General features: G+C 50.0%; 2 protein-coding genes across 5 annotated transcripts in view; both read left to right on the top strand.

Moving 5' to 3' along the window:
• Positions 1–11,790, top strand: part of KIZ (kizuna centrosomal protein) — a 29,672-nt gene extending 17,882 nt beyond the window's left edge. For all 4 annotated transcript variants that reach the window (XM_039385786.1, XM_039385785.1, XM_039385787.1 and 1 more), the window contains 3 exons: positions 3,034–3,133; positions 9,901–9,944; positions 11,542–11,790. In XM_039385786.1, the coding sequence (XP_039241720.1) occupies positions 3,034–3,133; positions 9,901–9,944; positions 11,542–11,645 (248 nt within the window). In that variant the 3' untranslated portion in view covers positions 11,646–11,790. The remainder of the gene's footprint in view (positions 1–3,033; positions 3,134–9,900; positions 9,945–11,541) is intronic.
• A 3,294-nt stretch (positions 11,791–15,084) lies between these two features.
• XRN2 (5'-3' exoribonuclease 2) lies at positions 15,085–23,318 on the top strand. The gene is made up of 8 exons (XM_039385791.1): positions 15,085–15,211; positions 19,855–19,982; positions 20,067–20,178; positions 20,655–20,766; positions 21,522–21,580; positions 21,660–21,749; positions 22,850–22,922; positions 23,025–23,318. Exons 1-8 carry the CDS (start codon positions 15,137–15,139, stop codon positions 23,108–23,110), a joined length of 735 nt encoding a protein of 244 aa, XP_039241725.1. The 5' UTR covers positions 15,085–15,136; the 3' UTR covers positions 23,111–23,318.
• Positions 23,319–23,325: the final 7 nt, after the last annotated feature.

The raw sequence follows: 23,325 nt of genomic DNA, 5'->3' as shown, positions 1-23,325 counted from the left end.
GCTTCCTATGTGTAAAAATGGCAATAAACCCCTTAACCAAACCCAGTAACTGCAGTTTACATCCATCCCTTCCGAGGGTGCTGTGTTGGCTGTTCTGCAGCCACGTTGTCCCCAGGAACGAGGCTTCTCACCCCTCACTTGAAAGCCGAGTTGCTCCTTTCAGACACGATTCATCTTCAGCCCATGATCTTCTCCAGGCTCCTTGTTGTGCTCCCTCTCCTCCCTGCCAGCCAGCTGCTCTTTCCTTTTTATCATCATTATTTGCTGTGGCCCCAGAGCTCTGAAGTTTTCTGTGCCTAAAATAGAAGCAGTGGCTTTTGGGCTGGAACAACTCGTTCCAGGGTTTTAGTTGAACTGACACTTGATGTCCATCCATATAAGATTATTTTGCTGTGCGACTTTTTCTGTGCTTAAGGGATACAAATTTTGGGGTGGGTTTTTTGGTGGTTTTTTTTTCAGTATTTGCTGAGTTCTTGAAGCTTTGGTTTGAAACACCAGAAGCCTTTTGAGGCTTTGGGGTCCGATGGACTTTGCTGTGGGAGCCGTGTGGACGCGCTTCCGAGCGGTCTTTGGGATGGCACTTTAGGAATGCTTCTGGGCTTTTGGTTTATTAAAAAGAGAACCAAAATATTTATTTAATATTCTGCAACTATTCCTGAAGTATTTGTGTTGGCTCTTTAATGCCTGTGGGGGAGGAAGGAGGTGGCTGTAGGGAAAGGGATTTGGGGTGTGGGATGTCCCTCAGAGACAGCCTGGGCTGGGACCTGGAGCTCCTCTGCACAGAGGCTTGGGCAGGGATCTGCCGAGCACTTCCCACCCGGAGCAGGACACGGGAGCTCTGAACACCCCTGTCTGTGGTCAGCTGGGGGCGTGGGTTTGTTCCTAGAGCCCTGTCCGGAGCCCCTGGAAGGCTGTGCAGGGATAACTGGCTTTAAAAGGATCATATCTGGTGCACGGTCTCGCCCAGAGAGGAGCTGGGCTGATAACAGCCACCTCCTTTGATACCAGGTTATGTGAGGATACAGGGGGATATCTGGGCTCCTTCTCATCTCCTCCGAGGACGCTTTGTTTTTTATCAGGGAAGACGCGCAAAAGAAATTGTTCAGCTCTTTGGCTGTTCCTGAGGTAGGTGAATAACGTGAGATTAAAAAGGATAAAAATCCATTATTTCTTGTTTTGCTGGATGGCTGCTTAAGAGTCTCATTTATGAGTAGGAAATTGCTGATTTTATTGAAGGGGCAGGCTTGTTAAATCTTTAACAAAACCAGATTCTCTCTCTCTCTCTCTCCCCCCTTCATTTGTGTCTCTGATTTGAACAGACATTAAGGCTATGCAGGATTTGAATAAAAATGGTGTAACTGCTCCACTCATTGGGCTTTGCTTTCCCAACGGCCTGTGTGTCACCTTCCAGCTCCCCTCCAGGTGTAAAATATCCAATATAGGAACAAGGAGGAAAAGCCCTCTGAAGAAGAAATAAATTAGCCCTTCTTTATATACCCTAGGGGAACATGAAAGAGCACCAACCCGATCCTGCTTCCCTTTCCAGGCCACCTTTAATGAGCCAATAATCCTGCCAGCGCTCTGCCCACGCCCACGCCTCCTTCCCCATGGGCTCCTCCTTTGAGCTGGAGGCTCAAAGGTTCCCAGGCTCCTCTTGGAGTGCACTAATAAAGGCATTAATAAGTCTCACCCAACTTTTCCCTTCGTTTGATATCTTCCATTCGCTGTGAGGGAGGAAGTTCCTCCCTGTGCCACTGGCCGTGGCTGCTGGGGCTGCCAGAGCTGCCCTGGGACAGCACCAGGCTGGATGCTGGGCTTAAATCAGGCTGGGGGACACCCTCCAGGAGGGGGTGTTTGACACTGAAGTTCCTAAAAGACCCCAGAGGCTTTTTAGAGTTGTGAATTCTGGGTGGAAACTCTTCCATCTTTAAGCAGAGGCAGCAGCTTCTGAAGGCATCCTCAGTGGATTGCCTGAGTCCACTGGGCAGCCCAGAGCCTCCTGGTGGGAGGGAAACACTGTACTGTGGAGGACTGTTTATAAGAACATTTATCCCTCGATTTAATTGAAAGGATGAGGACATATCTGTTGGTGTTTGACTGCAGGCGCAGTGGTCAGGGTGAGGAGGGTGGAGGAGCTCGTTCCTCTGTGCATGAGCACGGCTGTGTTCCCAGGAAATCCAGCAACCTGGAGATCTACCTTTCCCATTTCCAGGCAGACAGGGGCAGATATGCAAAGTAGCCTTTTTAAAGTGGGATTTGTGCTTGAGCATCGTGTGCTTTGGAAACAAATATAAAGATGAGCAATTGTCTGACTCCAGTGAATGAACCCATTTGCTTCTGCCTTTTTATTTTAAATAGATCTTTACAGAATGGAAATGAGATCCACAGAGCAGGGGGGAAAAGGGAAGAAAGGAAAGTGTGGATCAAAGGCTTTGAAATAGTTGTTTGGTTTGCCCTTTAAGTCATAAAAATCCCAAGTCACGTCTAATCCAATTTTTATTGAATTTATTTATTTATTATTGTCTAATAATTTGTCTAATTCAAGAGAATGATTGAAAACACTGAGACATCAAATAATATTGAAAGAACTGTAACATTTCAAAATAATCTACGTTTAAGGGGAAGGAGAAAAGAAATAACCTTGCTTCTGATTAAAGTAAATGGGAACTTGGGGATTAAAAAAAAAAAGAAAAGTAAAAATACTCCAGAAATCCTTTAAGCTTTGCTTAGAGTTGCCATGATCCAAAACAGTTCTGAAGAGAAGCTCCGTGCTTGCTCCTTTTTCTGAAACGAGGCAAAAGGTGTGTAAAACTTTCCCAGTTTGGAAGAAATCCCCATCCCAGCCTAATTGCTGGGGAGGGAGTGCTGTTTCCCTGCTTTGAGCTGATTTCCACTCCCCCAGGAGCAGACCCTCTGGAGGCAGCTGCCATTGCTGCTGCTCTGCTCACACCTTGGAAAACCAGAGCTGCACTGCTGCGGTGGGATCTGGCTGTTGGGATTGGGGTGTTCACAGCTCCTGTTTTTCCTGCCCAGGTCGGGATATGGACAATGACAGCTCCAAAGCCAGTGACAGCCGGGAGGCACCTCTGGAAACCAGCTCTTCGTCGGATGGAATAGTCCTTCCCTTCTCCAGGTAAGGGCATTGGGTCTGTGACACTGGAAATGCTTCCACAGCACGAGAAACACTGACAGGAAATCACCAAAGCTCCCGTCATTTTTTTTTTTTTTTTAATTGTTGGTGGGTTTTTTTCACTTGAACCTGGGTTGAAGTTTGTGTTTCTGTTCACGTAACAACACGGGGAGTCTGAACACCTCAGGAACTGTCTGTGCCAAAGCCAGGTGTGGTCTGGCAGCTGCTGTTCCTCATTTAAGGCTCAGTTGACACCTCGGTGAACCCCAGCTGAGCATGTCCAGCTGCTTTCAGGAGCAGGACGGGGAGGATCAGGAGAGGGGCAGCCAGGGAGCCAAGTGTGCCAGCACTGAGGAGGTGGGGTTCTCCTCTGCGTGTCTGAGGTGTAAACCAGGTGTAACTGGTGCTGCCCGTGGGCTCAGGGGGGTTATATTTGATACTGGCCGTTTAGAACGTGCCTTTCTGGTTTCCAGCAGAGGGTGTTAATTCACCTGAGGGGTGCAGGGTGTGCTGGTTTTATTAAAAAAGGAGAGAAAAGGTGGTTCGTGTGTTTTAACCTTTGGCTCCATGGGCAGTGCTGTTGGATGCTCCCTGTGCTCATCACTGGCGTGCTCGGGAAGCAGCAGAAAATGAGGATAATGCAGCCAGCTCCTGGAATGCTGGCCAGGCTTTTGGTCCTTCCCTGCCCCTTTGGAGCAGCCCAGCACATGGGTGCTGTGGCTCCAGCTGGAAAACCACCGGTGGGGACACTGGGGGAGGGACTGCAGGGCCTTCAGGCAGGTTATGAACTCCTCCCTCCTCCATGTCCATGACATGGAGCTTCCTGGAGGGTTTTTTAGGTTGCTGTGGGTGAGGCCAGTTCCACTTCTGCACTTGGTGTTAGGATGACAGTGTTTCTAGAATTCAAGCCCAGTAAATACAGGCTGTAACCAAGTATCAATGAATGGCGTTCCTGCTTTTGTGTGGGATTAGTTCTTACTGTCTCAGATTCAAGTTTTTTCTCCTCTTTTAGATTTTTTTGGGACTATGAGAATGGTGTTCCTCATGCTATGAAATGCAAGGGTGCTCCTATAGCTGAGTTTTGGAAGTGTTAAATGTTAGCCCTTCCCTGAAGCCTAGAACAGCAGGAGGAGCAGGATCAGGCCCTGAGAACTTGCTTAAAGGATCACTGAATCTGAATAAAATGCGTAATTTAAAATGAAATATTTCTTATTTAAAAAAAAAAAAATCCTCTGCAAGCTTCATCTCCACTGCTGCTGCACTGCTGGCTAATGGTGCCTCCACCACGTCTGACTCGATCAGATGCTGTTTGGGTTTTTTGCTTTTTTTTTTTCTCCTCCAAATTCCTGTTAGTGGTAGATTTCAAATCGTTCCCTCTGCCCTATAATTTCAGGCCTTTCAGTGCTCGGCGGCAGCACACGTCGTGCACCGATAGGTGATGATGCTGCCTTGAAAAAAACCCATAATAAATCTCTTACAGTGGCTTAGAGTTGGCTTTTCTAAATGACTCAAAGCCAGCGCAGCCTTCCCGGCGCAGGGTTTGGGAACAGCCCCTTGCCTTTGGACGCCCAGCCCCGGCTCCCTGGAGCCAGAGGGTGAACGAAGGAGGGAGGAAGAGGGAGAGATGTTTGCAGCCAGGCCGTGCCGCGGTTCCTGGGCTCCCCTGCAGCCACTCCTCGGGCTTTATTGCTTTCACAAGTGGTCTCAAACCCACTACTTGAGAATAAACATCCCTGCGAGCTCGGCCGTGGCACTTTATAAATTCTCCTTTGCCGCGTTTTGTCACTGAGCTGATGAGTGACCCCGGCGCAGACCCCGCCGGACCGGAATAAAAACCGTGGCTCCTCTGATGTCCCCCAGACAATAATTATCATGTGCCAGTTAAGCCCAAACTACAGCTGAGGGATTTTACTTTAAAGCGGAGGCTCGGGCGCAAAAATGCATTTATAGCTCTTTGTCTGGCACCTCATTATGTGTGGGCCTGATTCATTAAGTAATTGGTTTGCAGTTGTTTACATGAGTATTAAGGCTTTCTATTCAGCAGCCTTTGAGATACACATTGTGCAAATGTTGCATGTTATGAATGCGGAATGAGGGGCCGGGGCCCGGCCCTATTGGCTAAACACTGCGCGCTGTTGAAAAGCAAGAGAAAGACATTGGGTGCTGCTTTGCATAGCAATGACTTTCTTAATAAGCTTTACAGATTGATACACACAAGCTATAAAAGATGCAAAGAGATACTCTTAGCACATTTATCCATGCTCGTTTCACTATTATGGGCCTGGAGAAGGGAAGAATTGAGGGCTTTCATACTCGGGTTTTCAGTGCGTGTCTTCAGTGCATGAGACTTAATAGAATCCGATGTTTATTGTATTATAAATCATGGGGAAGTAGGCAGATCTGCAACAGTTTATTATTAAAGATTCTTTCAATGTAAATCTTTTTCTGCCATTGTATTTCCTACAGCAAAATCATTTTGTGGTTGAGTGGGGATGAAAGGCATAATGTACGACGGAGTGAGTCTTAATAGGAAACTGCTCTCCGAGTAAAGACCACTTGTTCCCTTTTGTTCGGCGGTGCATGCCAGAGCTTCCTCTCCTCCCGCAAACGCCGCCGGCTCTACCTCCGCCGCGGGCGCTGCTCGTCCCTGGCCCCCTCCGCCTCACCGGGGGATGTTCCCCGCACAGACGCACCTTTGGTGGGCAGCGCGGGCGCGTTTCACGGGGCAGAGGCGTCACAGCCCGCGCTCCCGGGGGGAGAAGGCATCAGAAGTCAGGGCCGAGCCGGGGCCGAGCGCGGGCGGGCGGCCAGCGATGTGTGTGGCATTCCGGGGGCTGTAGCGATGGATGCGGCCAGTGGAGGTCACTCGTTTTCTGGGAATTCCCCGTTCCGGACGCGAGCGGTTTTTTATTTTCCTTCGGCTCGTTTGGGCTGTCTCGTTTCAAAATAATCTGGAGATTAAAGATGCGTTATCAGCCGAGAACCAAAGCGGGGTTTGGATTTGTCGGGACACCAACGCGGTGTAAAGTGTTGTAAACTTTGATTAATCTGCTCAAGGACTCCGGGGGGGTCTCTGAAGGCTGGTTTTTAGCTCCTTTTTAGCCGAAAGGAGCCGTTTTACCCAACACAGATGTAGTGACATGCAAATAGAAGCTGGCAGAGTCTAATTCATCTCTTAATTACTCTCTGGGCGATGTCTAACGTGGCCCCGTTGGCTTTGGCCATCGGGGGGCACTCGGGCTCTGTGCATCCCCCGCCTCCCCCCTGCCCAAACCAATCCTGGCTCGGAAATCTCTGCTCGTCTCCGAGGAGAGTTCCCAGAGGTTTGGGGCTGGGAGTGCTCAGGAGACGCACAAGTGCATTTCTCCTGGAAATACAGAGAAAGTGGCACTGTGTGGGTCTGGATTCCTGAGAGGTGCACCCCGAATCCAGCCAGGATCTGATTGTTTCATCCCCCCGAGGTACTCTGTTGTCAAATGGCTTCCGTAAGAAGCTGACTGAGAATTCCAGCCCGATTTTCCACTGTCACAGCTGTTTCTGTGAGCTTTGTTTCCTCCCCCTGAGCACCCAGCTGTTGCAGAGGCAGCGATGTTGTGGTGGCGATGCCCTGCCAGGTTTGTGGGGAGAGGCACCAACATCTGCCTGCTGAGGACAGAAGGAATAGTGAATTTTTTGGCAGTGCCCCTGCTCTCCTGCACAGCTCCCTCGCAGCGCTGTGATGTGTCTTTGTGTTAGTGGGGTTTTCTGTTTCAGCCTGGTGGATCTAAACAGAGAATGGTCTCAGATGCAGCTCGATAGAAATCTCTGTGTCCTAAAATAAAGGTCATGCTGCTTACAGTGTAATTACTGAAATTCAATGTTATTACTCCAATTCCGGTGTGATGAATGGACTTTTGAGTCTACACTGACTCTGTGAATGTGTGTAGTATATGGACTGTATATATTTGGCTTTCCAGGGCGGGGAAATCTCTTGGCATTTGGGATTTCCCAAGTTGTTTTGTTGTCTTTTTCACTTGACACTAAAAAATAGAGGTTCAACAGGTGCTCTAGCAAAAAGGTAATCAGGTCAAAGTAAAAATTTTCTGCTGTTTTCCAGCAAGCCCCCTCAATTAACGTGGCTCTTGTTGTCCTGGTATTTTCCTCTTAATATTAATTTTCCGTATGGAGGAAAAAAATATTTTCTTGGAGCTTTTTAATTTCTTACTGTTGCAGCATCTTCAATACAAAAAAAAAAAAGCCTGTTTCATCAGAGAAATGGAGAGATTAAAAGGCCCTTTGAAGTGAAACTGGTTTGGGTTTTTTCTTTGTTAGGGCCTGGGCTGAGTTTGGAATTATTTTAGGGGAGAAGCAAGTGCGTAGATGGCTCTGGGAGGGTCAGGCCGGGGGATTAGTCGGGGCGGTGGAAGGGGCCTTGCTGCCTTTGCACCCCGGACGTTCCCGGCGGGGTCTGCAGTCATTGTGTGCTCCCTGCTCACTGCAGCTGCATCTCACAGCTTCACCCGGCACTCCAGCCCTAATTCCAGGATTTACTCCCTGTTCCCCAGCCCCTGGCAGCGTTTTCCAGCCTTGGTTTGGGGGAGCTGCCATTTCCCGTCTGGCCTCTCCGACGTCCTCGCTCCGTTTGCCGTATCCCCGCGGCATTTCCCTGCGCCGGCGGCTCCTTGCTGGCTCCCTGCTCCCTGTCTCCCTCTCTGGGGATGGCTGTGTCGTGCCAGCACCCGGCTCTGGGCTGTCTGGGGACACCTGTCTCCCCCCCTCCCCTGTCTTTCTCTTTGGGGGAAGCTGGCTTGGCAGCGGGAAGGTCTCCAGACCTTCCTACAGCCATGGTGGTCCTTCTCCATGAGACCACCAGCCTTTGGCCGTGCCTGGAGGACCAAATTCTGCAGCCTTGGGTGGTCCTGCACTGGTGGTCCCTTGGTGGTCCTTGGCAGGGTGTCGGTGTTGGGCCCAAATCACTGACCCACCGGTGTTTGTTCTAGGATTGAAGCATGGAGAGAAGTGGGACAAAAAGTCCCTCCTGGGGACCTCCTGGCATGGCTGAATAACAGAACCCCCTGCTCCCTTCCCAGCAGCGTGGCCGGAGGGGAAGCAGTGGCTGCTGCTGCTACCTGAGCTCCTGCTCAGCCACTGGGAGCTGAAATGGTTCCCGTGCCGGCTGCCCCAGGAGGCACCTCACCAGCTGGAGCTCTGCAACAAGTGGCTTTTTGCTCCACACCCAGGGGAGAACAGCACAGCCCCTTCAGCACATGGAGCACCTCCTGGGGAATGCTGAGGGTCGGGAGATCTCACCCAAGGGAGCAAGAGTTTGGGGTGTTCAGTGTATTCCAGAGGCTCTGGCTTCAAATGCTCGCTGGGAATTCTGTTGAGGGAACATCTCTGAAGGAGAAGTTGGGCTGTGAGGCAGTGTGGGGTTTGGCTTGGAATGAAAGGGAAAGGCACTGGGATGGTGTGCTCAGGGAATGTTGGAGAAACATTTGGAGCCCGACATTTTATAGTTTCTTACTGAATACATTAATAATTAGTGGTATCACTGTGAGTACTTCACTGGTGCTGCCACTTGGTTGCCATCTTAGTGGAACCTGGGCTGGGTTTAATGTTCTGGGAATTTCTGTCCACAAAGAGGGAGCCTGTGTGCCAATGGCATTCATAGCCTGAGGAGAAGGAATGGGATTGGAACAGCGTGAGCTTTCTCTGGGTTAAAAGGAAGAGTGGCTGCACCCTGGTAGCTGCAATGTATGAAACTCCCTGCTTTCTGTGTGGCTTTCCAGCTGCAATCCCAAATTCTGACTACCAGGGAGTAACACAAGCAAGGAATCATCCCTGCTTTTTTTTCGTCTCCTTCACAGATGCCTCCACAATGTTGAAATGTTTTTAACTCCCCTCTTTAAGGACTTCTGTATCGGCTGCCAGGTTTTTCCATGAAACACAGCAAATGGCAGGACATTTCAGAGAGCTGACTGAGTCCTGTTGTGGCCGTGGCCACAGCTTCCAGCTGCACCTTGACATTGGCTTGCATTTCACTGCTTGGCCCAGTGATGGCCCAAATATCTTCTATTTGATCTTCCTTATTAAAATCAGCTGAAGGTTTATTTTTAGGGCTTCTTGCAGGGCCGTTGCTGTAACAGTTAATTCTCCCCCATCGTTGCCCCCCGTGTGATTATTCCACAGCCCCAACACAATGCACGCGCTGCACACAAAAGATCAAAATGATTCCAGCTTGTTTGAGAGATTCAAAAGGGCCTGTGATGCTCCAGACACAAGAGCAGCCATTTACCAGAGCAGGCTCGGGCTGCACACACATCAAGGTAGATCAAAGGCAGCGGAGATTGCACATTTCCATGGGGCCGGGGGACAGCCGGGAATCGGGAATCGCGGGTCCGCAGGAGCGTCCGGGGAGGAAGGGAAGGAAGGAAGTGCAGGAGCAGCACTGGGGTGCTTTCATTTTTGTTTGGATTTTGTCTTTACATACTTTGTGTGCTCTGGAAGGCTGCAAAAGCTCGACAGGGCCCTGCTCCTTTGTACCTGGATTCAGTGCCGGTGTAGATCAGTGCTGTTACCTGGGAATGACTCCAGGAACAACTGCACCAGTGTTCCTGCTGCATGTGGATTTCTCCACCTTTTAGGTGAAGAAACCCTTGATAAAATAGTTATTTTAAAAAAAAAAGGAGTTACAAAACTTACTGATATTTTTTTAAAACCATCTCACAGTATTTTTTAAAAAGTCACTTTTAATCTGTGACATTGTGCTGATTATTTGAAATCTTTTACAGGACCGAGACACGGAAGGAGAAAGTAACTGCCATAAAATCCAAAGGTAAGAGACAAGCGTTACACTACTGAAAATCAGTGTCTTGTGTAATTTATACTGTAAAAACCCTCCCACAACTATGTTATGACCTGTATAAAATATGGAGACAGGAAAGAGTGGAATTGCCCTGTCTCAACATAGGAGCCAGCAGGAAGCTGAAGAGAACAAATTCTAGGACAGAGAGGAGGTGTTTGTGGTGCAGGTGGTGTGGAAGGAGTCAAGATCTTTGCAGGGTTTAGTCAAATGACTGTGAACTGCAAGTGGAGGAAACCCAGAGAAGGAGAAACCTGAGGTTTCCTTGGTTTTCCCACAGCAGGGCCACAGCAGGACATGGGTGCAGCTGGATGGTTTTGTCCATTGCCCAGCTGGTTTTGTTCTGAATTGGTGTGTGGACCCTGCATGTTTTCACTCTCCAGCATTCCAATTCTCCCTTTTACCCACCCCAAGGCCCTCAGGGGCCTGCAGACACCTCTAGCTGAGCCTCCTGCCAGCGAGGCAGCGCTGGGAGCCCTTTGCCTGGAGCCTTGCTCCAGGTGCTTGGCAGTCTGGAATGGCGCAGTCCCAGAGGCGTGGCACTGCACCGAGGTACGGATGCCATCAGCAGTGGCTGCTTTGGTGCCACTTGAAAGGCTCTCACATCCCCAGCCCCGTTCCTGGAGCCATTCCACACGGGAGTGAGTGCGGGGCTCACTCTGATGTTCCCGGCGGAGCACAGCCCTGCAGCCCAGGGGGCCGGGATGGAGGATGAAAGATGCAGCTGCTGCATTTGTAGATAAGGTGTTCGTGGAGCTGGTGCCGTCAGAGGCCTTAGCAGGGCCTCAGACACGAGCTGCAGTGTGTGTGTGAGCGTGACAGCCTTCCGCCCTCCGCCGCCTCCATCCCCGGGCCTCATTCCAGGCATCGCAGCTCCCACACTGCCTTTGGAGAGCCAGCAGCCTCTGGAATGGTTGGGAACAGAGAGCACAGCTCTGTCAGCCACTGCAGCCTTGACTTCAGGTGCCACACTTCCCACTGTGTTTTATCCCCGGGTCAAATGAATTTACATATTGAGAAATCTCTCAGGCGCTCTGAATTGCAGGGGGGTTCTGTTGATGTCAGGGAAAGGGTTTGCCAGTTCCCAGAGCTGTCAGTTAAAGCCATGTCTTCTGTGGAGACCAGGCCTGCCCGGGTCTGATCTGATCTCCAAGTGGTGGTTTTTCGCTTGTGACGTCACTGCCATGTTTGTGCCAACTCTGTGATGTCATGGCCCGCTGGTGACTTCACCGCGGGGTCAAGTAGCAGCGGGAGAAAGGGGAAGAGAATAGACAAAGCTGCAATTCAGGCAGCAGCTGGTCAAGTAAATTGGTTGGAGTGGAAATGTTCTGCCCAGCTACCTTGAGGCACAATGGAGTGGGAGTGCTGAATGAAGCCGCTGTCTGGGCACAGCCGCTCTGCCCCGGGCACCGTGCGGGGCCGGACGCACAACCTGGGCTGGGGGCTTCAGACTGCTCCTCCTCCGTCAGCCACGGGGCCTGGGGAGAGCTGCCCAGCGGTCGTGCCTGTGACAGAGGGCACCCCCGTGGAAAGGGTTTTACTGCTGTGGTTTCTGTGTCCTCCCCCGCAGCGTTCTGGGGCGAATCCGACGACAGCAGCTCCGAGCTCGAGGCCGCCCTGCGCCCGCAGACCCACAGCGCCCAGTCAGACGACTTCGATGACTTCTATGCTTGAGGTTCCCTGCTGGCTTCTGGGGAGAAGCAGAAGCGTTGTTTCAGAGCCCACTCACCCTCACAGTGAGTGTGCTGTGGGCTGAAGCACTGCTCGTCACTTTACGGGCAAAGGAAATGTAAATACCAAATAAACATCACGGGTCCTACACGCTGTACGTGTGCTCTCTCTGACCTGCTCTGACAGTAACCCTGCCCCCTGAGAACCCCCTCCTGAGGCTTGTCTGCATTCCACTGTTTGGACTCCAGAGCTAGACGTGGTTTGGAAAGCAGCAGACGAGCATTGTGGGTACGCAGACAGGCACTGCTGGGGCGGGCTGGCTTGTTTGATCTTTATCTTCTTCTGCAACAGATCAAGAAGAAGAAATGCATAAAATGTCCATTTGTAATTCAGCACATTTTGGAAGAGAGCAGCATTTACATGTGTAGAGCCCCAGTGCTTTCCTGCTTTTCCCTGCTTTGTGAAATCTGTGCTGGTGCTGCTGTGTGGACATCACAGTAATTGGATGACTCTAGGAGCTTCATGCATTTTTAATTTCCTTCTTTTCATTCCTTTTATCTAAAATTAAGTTCATTAAACATGAGATTTTCTTTCGAAGGGAGACATATTAAAAAAAAAGCTGTTCATCATGATGACAAGTTCAAAAGCAGAAACCAGCACCCCAATTAAACTGTGCTGCGCCGCAGCCCCACGTCTGCCACAGCCACCAATCTCCACACCCTGTCCCTCAAAAACAACTTAAAAATGGTAACAACATTGAATTGGATAAAAACACTTGGGCTGAGAGCTCAACAGTTTGAAATAATGGCTCACAGAAGGCTTGGAAATGAGCAGAAACCCTTGGTGCAGCTGGCTGCTGTGGGTTACAGTCCAGCATTGGTGAGGGTGCAGCCTGGAATGTTCTGGGATTTGGGAAATCAGCTGCACCAAGGATGGAGCCGGGTGAGTCCGGATGAGGTTTTTCCTTGTGCACTGCAGCGTCGCCTGGGAGAGCTGAATCACGTCTGAACCCAGCACGCGAGGGCCGGGGTGTCATCACCCCTCACTGCCTTTTCCTTATCATCCCTAATTCCTGGTAACTCACTCTGGATAGTCCTACCCATCTGCAGATGTAAGCTCCCCAGTATCCCAGCACAGACAGGCTGTGGTACGGGATGGCTCAGGCACTGTCAGCCCAAGGTTCAGCTGGAAAAGTCTCTCCAGCAGCCCGTGCTGCCATGTGACGTTGCCTCGGATCCGTGGTGTCTGTGCAGCTTTAAGCTCTTCCTGAGCGATTCCCGGCTGCTGATGTCAGCCCACTGTACATCTGCTGGCATGACACCAGCCTGTGGGGTTTCCATCCCTCAGTCCGGCTCAGCCCCCGACGTGTGGCCCGTGACAGGTGACGGATGGCTGCGGGAGCCGAGCGCGGGCAATCTCTGCCTCTCGGTGTCGGAGCGATAGCCGAGTTCCTCCGCAGCAGCAGCATTTGTGATGCTCTTATTGTGCACAGGCTCGTTACATGCAAAACATCCTGCCAGTCAACTCTGCTCCGCTCCTTCACGGCTGTCACGCCGCAGCCGGGGATGATGGCAGGTGACGGTGACGGACAGGGGGACTGGAATCAATACAGCCCGGGCAGATTTCCATCGGCACGCCACTCATCCCTGGAAAACACCCTAATGGGAAGCCTTCCCTGCTCCTGTTCGCGGTGACACGGCGCTCCGTGCGCTTCTCAGGGACACGCAGTTCGGAGGTGGGACCCGGGCTCGTGCCCCGGCGTGGCTGCTGGTGCTTAGACCAACTTTTCAAGGAATTGTTTGTTGCAGCATTAATTATTCCAGCACTTGTTTACCCAAGTAATTATAAGATAAGACGATCGCGTTTCATTTGCGTCCCGCCAGCCTTCTGTTTTTCTTTGGCATTATCAGAAAAACAACTGATTGCCCATCAATACAAACGAAGTGTTAATGCTAAGCTGCCCGCACGAAATTCCAGGAGGAGAAACACTACAATAGGAAGCTTCAATCAGGGAACTGTTTTGTAAGGAACAGATAAAGGACAATCTTTAGCTGATACCACAGGTGTGGTGCCACTACAAAGTTGCCGGGGAAATTTATTCAAGTCACAGATTTTATTGAGAGGAACGACAACAGAAAACGGCTTAACAACAGCCAAGTGAGGATAAGAATAATGAGAGACACAATATTGGGTTAATTTGTTCTACAGAGAATTAGCCCAGTACCAAGGTTCCCCTCCGCTCCCCAAATTGGCGGCATTGACTCAACAAGCACTGCTGAGATTTTGTTATTTTTGTTAATGATTCCCGGGCTGCTTTTCCCTGTCCTCGCCCCTGTCCCTGCCCTCCTGACGGAGCTGCCGTGCGGCAGCGGGACACGGCGGAGCGCAGAATCCTGCCTCGTGTTAATCCCGTTTAATTCCCGAATGTTTAATTCCATTCCGGCGCCGTCAAACAGCCACAAATTAATAGTATTTGCTTATGCCACGGGCAGAGCGAGGGGATGAGGGCTCTTTGCCTCGTGCCGCCGTCGTGGATCACATGGAGCCATTTCACACCGGCTGCGTCTGGAAACGTCCCCTTCAGAGGGGACAGAGCGGCCGTGCCCTGAATCGCTTTTGGTCTTGCAAAATGTGGAATATGTCAAGATTATTTTAGGATGTTCTTTGTTGTTTGATCTTTGTATACTTTCAGGCCTGATCAGCAAGAAAGGAGACCTGGTCAGTGGGACAGGCAGCAGCTGCATCCCTCAGCCAAGGGCATCCAGGAACTGACAAGTTTTAGGGACACAGTAAATCAAGATGTTAATGTCTGTCTATGTATGCATTATTGACTTGGTGAAATACTCAAGGTCTGTGTATCCTACAGCTGAACTGTGTTCACTGTAATACTAAAAATGATGCCTGCAGGTCGAAGAAGACCCTGCACAGGTGAAAAGGACGCAGGGAAGTTGATGTAACTTGCGTAACTTGCATGAAAATTACTGATCAATCCTAGTAGAGGGGCTGTGATTGGGAAGTTACTGACTCCGGCTTTCCGTGTATAAATAACGGCACATTTGTGGAATGCACCGAGCACTCAGGGTTGGGCAGCGCTGAAATAAATCACCGATGTCTCTGCCATGTATCGTTACTGGCTCGTTGGGCAACCCTGCCGTGTGCCACCGCCCGAACCACCCCACGGCGGCAGCCCGCGCTTGGCTTTTATTAGCAAGGAGCTAACGGAGGCTGTTTTTCCTGATAAACTGCCTGTTTAGGGCTGTGGGGCAGCAGCTCCCCGCCGGCTCCCTCCCGCCGCCATGGCGGTGCCCTCAGCCCGCACCCAAGATGGCGGCGGCGCGGCCGCGGCCCCGCCCCCTTCCCGCCGTGCCCCGCGCGCCCCCGCCCCTTCCCGCCGTGCCCCGCGCGCCCTCGACCCCGGAAGTGCCGGCGGAGCCGCCGCTCCCGATCCCAGCCCAGCTCCCGGTCACGATCCCAGCCCCGCTCCCGGCCCCGCCATGGGGGTCCCGGCCTTCTTCCGCTGGCTCAGCCGCAAGTACCCCTCCATCATCGTCAACTGCGTCGAGGAGAAGGTGAGCCGCCCTTCGCACCACCGCCCGCCGCGCCGCGGGCCCCTGGCGCTCCGCGGGGTCGGCTGGGCCGCAGCGCTGAGCTCCCCCCCCCCACCCTTCCCCCGGGGCCGCTTGTTTATGTTCGCTCGGTTTTATTTGTTTGTTTGGGGAGGGGTTCGGCGGTTCCGGTTCGGTTCGGGGAGGCTGTGGCGGGGGGTGGTTTGGGGTGGGTTTTTTTTTGGGGGGGCTTTCGGTGCCGGTGGAAGCGGCCCCGGCGCAGGGGGAGGCACCGTCAGGTTCACTCCACGTGCGCCGCTGGAGCACCGCGCACATGGAGCGGCGGGAGCGGGCACCGGGGGACAGCGGGGATGGACGGGCACCTGGAGCAGGGAACCGGCTTTCTCCCACGATTTCCCGGTCTCCAGCCCGTTCCCCGGGATCCCAGCCCTTCCCGGCGCGGTGGGCTCTGCCTCTGTGCAGCCCCGGGCAGGAAAAGCGGGATCTATGGCAGCGTTTTTGGGTTGAGCAGGGAACAGTGGCGGTGCTTTTCTTGTGTGTTGTTCCTAGTTCCTGCTTTCCACAGCTTTTTTTTTTTTTTCTGGGGAATTAGGAGCTGCAGCGAGCTCCGGGACTTGCTGGAAACGCAAGTGCAGCTGCCTGTCTTGGGAAGAGGGAGGAAATGCAAGGGAAATGGTTAAAAACAGTTTGAGGGTCTGGGAGCGTCTCAGTTTCCCCGAGACCTCCCTGTTGGCAGCAACATAAGTGCCAGGGTCCTGCTGGGGGTGTGGGATCGGGAGAGGGGATGCCAGAACACGGGGGAGGGCAGGAATGGGACACTGGAGGAGAAACTGGGCTGTCCCTTGGAGCTGCAGGGGGTTCGTGGGAGATCAGAGATCCCCACTGTGCACATGGCAGTCTGCCTCCTGGGGCTCTCAGCCTCCCGAATAACTCGCAGCTGGGTCATTTCCAGGTCTTACTCATTATTTTATCAGTCTTTTATTTCACATCTTAATTGTTCTGCAGCTTCCTGCTTTACCCTGGTGCTTTATTTTTGGAATACCCCCACGAACCCAGGGCATCACGCTGCATCCAGGACTCAGAACAAGTCTGGGCTTGTGCTCTGTAACTTCGAGCAGCCTCAGGAGTTTTTGTCTCACTGCTGGTGTTTTCTCTGTGCCGGAGAAACCCCTCCTGCCCGAACACAGAGCTGATTTTTCCAAAGGCACGCTGTAAAATCTGGCTTTCCGTGGCAGCAGGAGGTGGTTTTGGCGAAGGCTCAGCCCCAGCCTTGCTGCTGGGTCCTGCAGGTGCCCTTCAGGGCAGTAAGGCAGCTGGAATTATGTCTGTTTGCATGTTTTTATTAGGCTGGTTGCTTAGGGCACATCCCTGCAGCCACGGGAACGTTGTGCTGTGCCAAGGGAGGCGGTGGGAGGGGACAGGGAGGATGGAGGGGTCTCCCTTCCTCTGCAGCCTTTGAGTAGCTGCCCCGTGGTGGCTTTTCAGTGCCCTGTTACCCCAGAGCTAACTCAGTGTTTCTGAGCAGACAAACGCTGGAGTTCTCGCTTTCCAAACTGCTTTTCCCGTACGCTTTTCCAGATACTTTGTATTCTCTGTGGCCGTGTTGTGCTGGCTGAGTTCTGCCCTTCCAAACACTGCCTTGGGAAGTTCAGGTCTCTGCTGCTGAGCCTGTGCCTCCTCTGCCTCCTCCTTCCTCGGGAGAGCTGTGCCTCACCCTGGGGAAGCGCCTGGGAAGGGGATGGTGTGGGAGCAAGGTGGAGGAGAGAAGGGAAGAGAGGAATTCTGTGTTGAGGATGCACGTGTGCCCTGCCTGCAGCAGGTTTCCAGGTCGCTTTTAGTGTTCAGTTCCGTGCTTTTCAGGGTGTTTTTGCTTTTCAGATTCAAGCAGTGAAGCAGAGTCAGAGATTTGGTTAAAGCTGTGAGTGACTCTGCTGGTTTTATTGCAGTTGTTGTTTCAGCCTCTCTGGGTGTGAGGTGTGAAGTTTATTTTACCTGTGAATTTTTAACAGGTGGATAATTAAGATCTAAGTGTTTTCCTGGGGAACTATTCTAGAAAAAAAGGTGGGATTGGGGCTTAAAAGTTTCCCTCAATTCTGAGCTGCTGTGAGTTCTGGCTCTGATCTGAGCTGCCATGGCAGCACTGGTGGTTCTGCTGCTGTACCAAACTCCTGGGGGTTGTTATCCCTGAGGGGGTCTGTCCTGAGGGTTGGGGATCCCTCAGTTTAGGGGCTGTCATGGACACGTGCCATGTTCGTGCCTGCTGGAGATCCTGCTGTTTCTGGATAACTCTTTGAGATGTGTCATTTAAAAGCAGCCCCAATTTAAACAGCAAATACACCTGTAACAGTTGGGTGGGCAGGCGATTCACCTTTCTCATCACACTGGTAAACATTTGGATGAATCTCTGTGTAATCAAAGCTGCTCTCCTATTTAGGTAAAACAAAGGTTTGTGCAGATCTGGTTTTACTGATTAGGTCCTTTTTGCTGATCTTTAATATCTGAGCTCGTAACAGCCCAAGTTCTTTCTGTTAAGATGAACGGAAAGGCACAACAGCTCCTGTGGGGCTGAGTTCGAGTTGCAGTAACTGCAGTGGCAGCTGCTGGTCCCTCCCTCTCGGTGCCTTGTTCCTACTCAAGAGCACGTTGCAATTACAGCCAGGATAAATCGTGTTCATTAAGGTTTTTTATATTCAAATCTGGCCATAAATCTGAGAGCAGAGCAGGACAGCAGGGAGAAGCTGTAGTTTGTCTTACTGTAGATGAATTTAAGCTTCTCTCACGATGTAATCAGCTCCGTGTGTGTTTTAGGATTGCCATAAATCTCTCTAATCAGAAATTTTGTATCTGCCGGTAGCTTGTCTCTTTGAAATATTAAAAAGTTGATCCTTGTTCTCTTACCTTGCCAGATTAATCAGATTTAAGAAAAAGAAATAATCTTCTTCTTAAGCTGAGCAGGAAGAATGAGAGGGAGATCTTGAAGATAATAAAAAAATCCAGGAGAGAATATTCTTAATCAAATTGATACGAATTAATAAAGCTGCAACTAAAGTATCATGTTTGAAGATCTGTTTTCAATGGTTTCAAAAGAGGCTGTAGATTAGAAGTGAACAGTTTAGTTATATCACAAGAGATATCGCTGCCAGATACTTAAACCTTCTACAAGGCTGTTACATGAAAAGCCTGTTGGGTTTGTGGGGCTGTGCAGATGGAAAGTGGCTGCTGAAGGCTCTGAACGAGATCACACTTACTGTGCTTTGCCTTGGAGGCTGGAAGTCAGGTCTTGGCAGGGTGAGTTTGTTTTCCATATCACGTGGTCGTAAGCCTTTGATGTCCCCTGAGTCCCGTTCAGCTCGAGCAAGAGGGGGGGGGAGCGGTCAAGTAGAACCCAAGTGTTAAAAAGGTGTGAATTAGCAGAAATTTCTCCTCTTTAAAATAGGGGGGGTTAGTGTTCAGTTATTTAAAAATGACTTCACAGCTTGCCCTGAAAGAATTCCACACACCTGTGGCTGTGAGAAATGCAAATACCAAATGAAGACTTATGTTGCTTTAGAGGATTTCATTTTGGCCTTTTAAGACAAGGATAAATTCAGTCAGTTCACGCCTCAGAACATGCCATTCCTGTTTTAACTTTGCTTTATGCCAGGCTGTTCAAGAGCAAGTATCATTCCACCTTTGTGGGATGTTCCAGCCACAATTTCTCTGGAAATCATGGGGCTTTTCCTTGCTCAGGTCGTGTCTCTTCCGTGCTATTGGGGTTTAATCCGGTGCCTTATGTGTGTGGCTGGAGGTGTTGCCTTGAAAGGGAGAGGGAGTGAGAAGGGAGAGGGACAGGAGAATCAGTGCTAATTGCCTTTTGACCAAACTAACAAAAAAAAAAAAAAACCCAAACCACAAACCCAACAACAACAAAACCCCAAACAAAACAAACAAACCCCAAATTATGGTGAGGAAGCAAAATCCACCGTGGTCGCTGATCCACCTTGTTGAAGACTCCAGTGCTGGGGTAGCCCAGGAACACAGGTGGCTCAGGGGGTTTAGGGTGATGAGAAGTTCACGTGGCATTTCCCATCTGCACTGCGACCCGAGCTCCACGTTCTTGGGGCAGTAGAAAGAGAACCCAGGAAGAGGTGAAGCCTTAGAGGGACGAAGACAATGTCTGGATTTCTGGATTTTATTTAGCACTGCAGATCTATCCACAGGCAGGCTTGGAGGCAGGAGTTGAAGACTTCAGAGCTTTGAGCATCTCAGAGCTTCTGATGGTCGTGAGGAAAGGAAAGATGTAAAGACCCAATGCGGAGGCTTGGCTGGGGGATCCGAAAGGATCTCTCCTTCCTTCTTGTGGAGCAATCAGTGTGCTCCTGGCAGTAAAAGGAGTTGCTGTGGAAACTTCTGTTTTCAGCAGAAATTAACAACTCTGCCATAACTTATTGTAACATTTTCTGGTTGTGCTGGTTCACAAACAGCTTTTTAAAAGAAGGGCTATTTAACAGTGAAAGGTGCAGCTCCAAGTGATCGTGTGGGCGCTTGCTGCTATCTTTTTCTTCTACTGCCACTGGGGGGAAAAAAATAAAAATACTTTTTTGAGTCTGTGCATTCACAACTGCTGGTTACTGGTACTGAAACCTTTGTCCTGACTGCACCCCCAGGCTAAGGAGTGCAATGGAGTCAAGGTTCCCATCGACACCAGCAAGCCCAACCCCAACGAGGTGGAGTTCGATAACCTCTACCTGGACATGAATGGCATCATCCACCCTTGCACGCATCCAGAAGACAAGTAAGGCACTTCTGTCTCTTTACAGTTAGCTTGTCTCTTCAGTGACAGCATTCCAGTCATTGAACTGCATACCCTGTGTTTCAGGCCAGCACCCAAAAACGAAGATGAAATGATGGTGGCGATTTTCGAGTACATCGACAGGATCTTCAACATCGTGAGGCCGAGGAGGCTCCTCTACATGGCCATAGATGGAGTGGTGAGTACTGACACATCTCCTTTCCAGCTGTAAGATCAGGGTAGGTGCCATCAGGTCTCGTGAGATCCTTTGGGAAATGGTGTTCTGAAATGAAAAGCTGTAGGTAAAATAGACTGTTAATTGAATTTTGGTGAGGGTAATCATGAGCTGGCTGATGGAGTCTGCTGCAGCCTGAGCTTTGCTGGAAACTTGTAAAAGACAGTAACACTCTGAGACTACTTCTGCTCCTCCATTCTGTGGCTTTAGGAATAATTTACACCACAAGCTGGAAAGGACCAGAGCAGCTGGTTTGAGCAGCTGCACTTCAGATGGGCAGTGATGGAGTTGTGGTGTGGAATATTTCACAGCCTTCAGGGACCTTTGAGGCTGGAAGCTTGTCTTTCTCCCCACCTGATCCTCATCTCCCCTCGGTACCTAGAGTCATGGAATGGTTTGGTTGGAAAGGACCTTCAAGCCCTTCTCATTCCTTTTTTTAGGCCCCACGTGCCAAGATGAACCAGCAGCGGTCGAGGAGATTCAGAGCGTCGAAGGAGGGCATGGAGGCTGCTGAAGAGAAGCAGAAAATAAGACAAGAAATTCTGGCCAAAGGTGAACCAGTGACTGTTTTGGAGGTTTTCTGATGAGAATCACCTTGTTTTGAAAGATTCAGTAAGGTTTAGAGAAGGGATGTCTCTGCATTGCTGGGAGGAGGAGGGGATAACAAGCCTACAGAAGGCTGGATCAGTGTTCTCCAAAGTTAAGAACTAAGATAAAACAAAATGTCACTTTTTTTTCTTCTTCTGTCTCCTGCCTGAAATGAATTTGTGTTGAGTGCTCTTAATTCCTTTTGAAAATAAATTGAACAGAAGAGCAGGGATAAATGTAGTGAGGAAGCAACCAAAACCCTTATGGAAGGAAGTACACATTTGTAGGGCTCAATGCAAGGAGTGTTGAGGCTTAAAAGCAGGGATCAGATGGAAATACTCCTACACAGGGATAATGAGCTGCGAGCAAGGGTAGTTACTTGACAGTGGAAGCTCTAAATTCAGTGAGGAAACAAAAGTCAGAGCAACTTTCTGAGGGTGATGGTGACATGGCTGGAGTGAAAGGGGAATGTGTAGCAGTGTTTGCTGAAGTCACGTTTGTAGATGTACTGACACCTCAAACTTGGAGATGATATAATGGTAAGAGCTGGTTTAATTTTGGATGTGGGTGTTGGGGTTTTTTTGTTTGTTTTTTTTTTTTAAGAAACTGATTTCAGTGAGTTAATTGTTACCTGGGGAGCCATGTGGGGTTTCATCATGCAGAAATGTTTTAAATGGTCCATGCTGATCTGACTCTGCTCCCTGTTTCTGCTGCTCCAGGTGGCTTTCTCCCTCCAGAAGAAGTGAAGGAGAGATTTGACAGCAACTGCATTACCCCGGTGAGTGACCTGGCACTTCACCCAGCAATTGCCAGCGTCTGAGTGAAGGTTTCATTTATTTCCTTCCCACCCCTTCCAGGGGACGGAGTTCATGGACAATCTGGCGAAATGCCTGCGCTATTACATCGCCGACCGCCTCAACAGCGACCCGGGCTGGAAGAACCTCACCGTGAGTTCCCAGCTTCCTACTTGAGAGAAATGAAGGAGGTGTTTGGGCTGGGCTGGGATCTGATTGAAGAGCAGAAATTTAACAGATTTATCTCTTGGCCTGGCTCTGTGCTTTTATTAATAATGGGCCGACTAGCACGTCCTGCTGTGGCTTCAGAGACCATTTCGTCCTGATAACTCCATCCCCCAGCACCATTTGCTTTGATTTCACTGAAGAGCAAAGAGGAGGTTTGCCAGTAGAAGCCACAATTTGACATAATGGGAGACAGGGCTTTAGGAATACTTTTGCTTCTTTTGGGGGAAGCGTCAAGATACATTGTAGATGTATTTTTTGCACTGTTTCTTTTTTCTAAGTACTCCCTCAGTGGGCTGCATTTTCTCCGTCACTCTAATGATGGATGGCAGGCAATGAAAATAATACATGTCAGCTTGCTTGCCTTTCTGGACTTGGAAATTCTCTCTTCCTCTCCTCAAGCACTCCACTCCCACCGAGTTCTGTTTCTGACAGTCCTGTGTTTGCTCTGTACGAGGGGGCAGAGGATTCAGTTAATGCAGCTGCCTGTGCTATTTGCCATGAGTTGACTGTTCAAGTGGCCTAATTAGAGGGCAGTTGGCTCTGCTTGATTCCCTCCATCAGACCTGGGGTTTTATAAATGCTAATGCTTTATTAAGCTAGTGCTTAATAAATGCTTGTGCTAAGAATTGACGCCAGGGTGAGGAGGGGTCTGCTGTGATCATGTTTCAGGGCACCGATGAGTTGGGAAGGTCCAAAGGGAAGCAGACACGTGTGTGCTTAATCCGTGACTCCTCTAGTGCCTGTTTCATTGCCCTGGCAATTTATCAGGAAACAAAAATATGGCCTGATCACTTCAGTGGGGTTTGAATCAGTATGTCACCTTCATCCTGGAATTGGAGGGGGAAAATGAATGTCTGTTCATTGGTTCCAGGCTCTTAAATAATTTCATTTTGAAATAGTTGAAACTGCAGATTAGAATTTCAAGTGTTCATAAGTCAGGTTCTGTATTCAGTGTATGAACTGCATAAGTTGTTGATTTTTACTGTGGCAGCATTAATTACTGACACAATTGGAATGTGTTGCAGGTTATTTTGTCGGATGCCAGTGCTCCTGGTGAAGGGGAACATAAAATCATGGATTACATTAGGAGACAGAGAGGTAAAATTCAAATAAATGTGGACCTTTTGTTTTAAATTAAGGTATGGCCAGTAATAGTTTATTTTACATGACTTTGACTAAATGTAATTTTCTTTTGTACAGCTCAACCAAATCATGACCCAAACACTCACCACTGTCTGTGTGGGGCTGATGGTGAGTTCTCTCTTGCTAGAAATGTGTCCTGTTAAGCTTCCTTGTGCTGTTCTGGGATTGAATTGGACTGTGTCTCACTTGGGAATGTGTAAATAGTCCGGTGGATTTGTCAGTTTTGGAAAGCTGTGTGTAATGGATGGGGAAGGGTCCAGCCCTGCCCACAGCTCCCTGGGGTTGTCCTGAGGGGGTGGTTTGTGGGTAAAGCACATTGGTGTGTTCAAATCAGTCCAGCAGTTTAATTACCTAGGCA

This window comes from Pipra filicauda, unplaced genomic scaffold (assembly GCF_003945595.2).
Source record: "Pipra filicauda isolate LSUMZ 115617 unplaced genomic scaffold, ASM394559v2 scaffold435_size564288_pilon, whole genome shotgun sequence".
Lineage (NCBI taxonomy): Eukaryota > Metazoa > Chordata > Aves > Passeriformes > Pipridae > Pipra > Pipra filicauda.
The sequence above is the reverse complement of the archived record's forward strand: the minus strand, read 5'-3'. Positions and strand labels throughout refer to the sequence as shown.

Excerpts from the sequence above, each read along its gene's own strand:
- XRN2 (XM_039385791.1), top strand. The coding sequence starts at position 15,137 with ATGGGGGTCCCGGCCTTCTTCCGCTGGCTCAGCCGCAAGTACCCCTCC. Across the intron at positions 20,179-20,654 it reads ACATGGCCATAGATGGAGTG|GCCCCACGTGCCAAGATGAA; the intron begins GTGAGTACTGAC and ends TCCTTTTTTTAG. Across the intron at positions 20,767-21,521 it reads ACAAGAAATTCTGGCCAAAG|GTGGCTTTCTCCCTCCAGAA; the intron begins GTGAACCAGTGA and ends CTGCTGCTCCAG.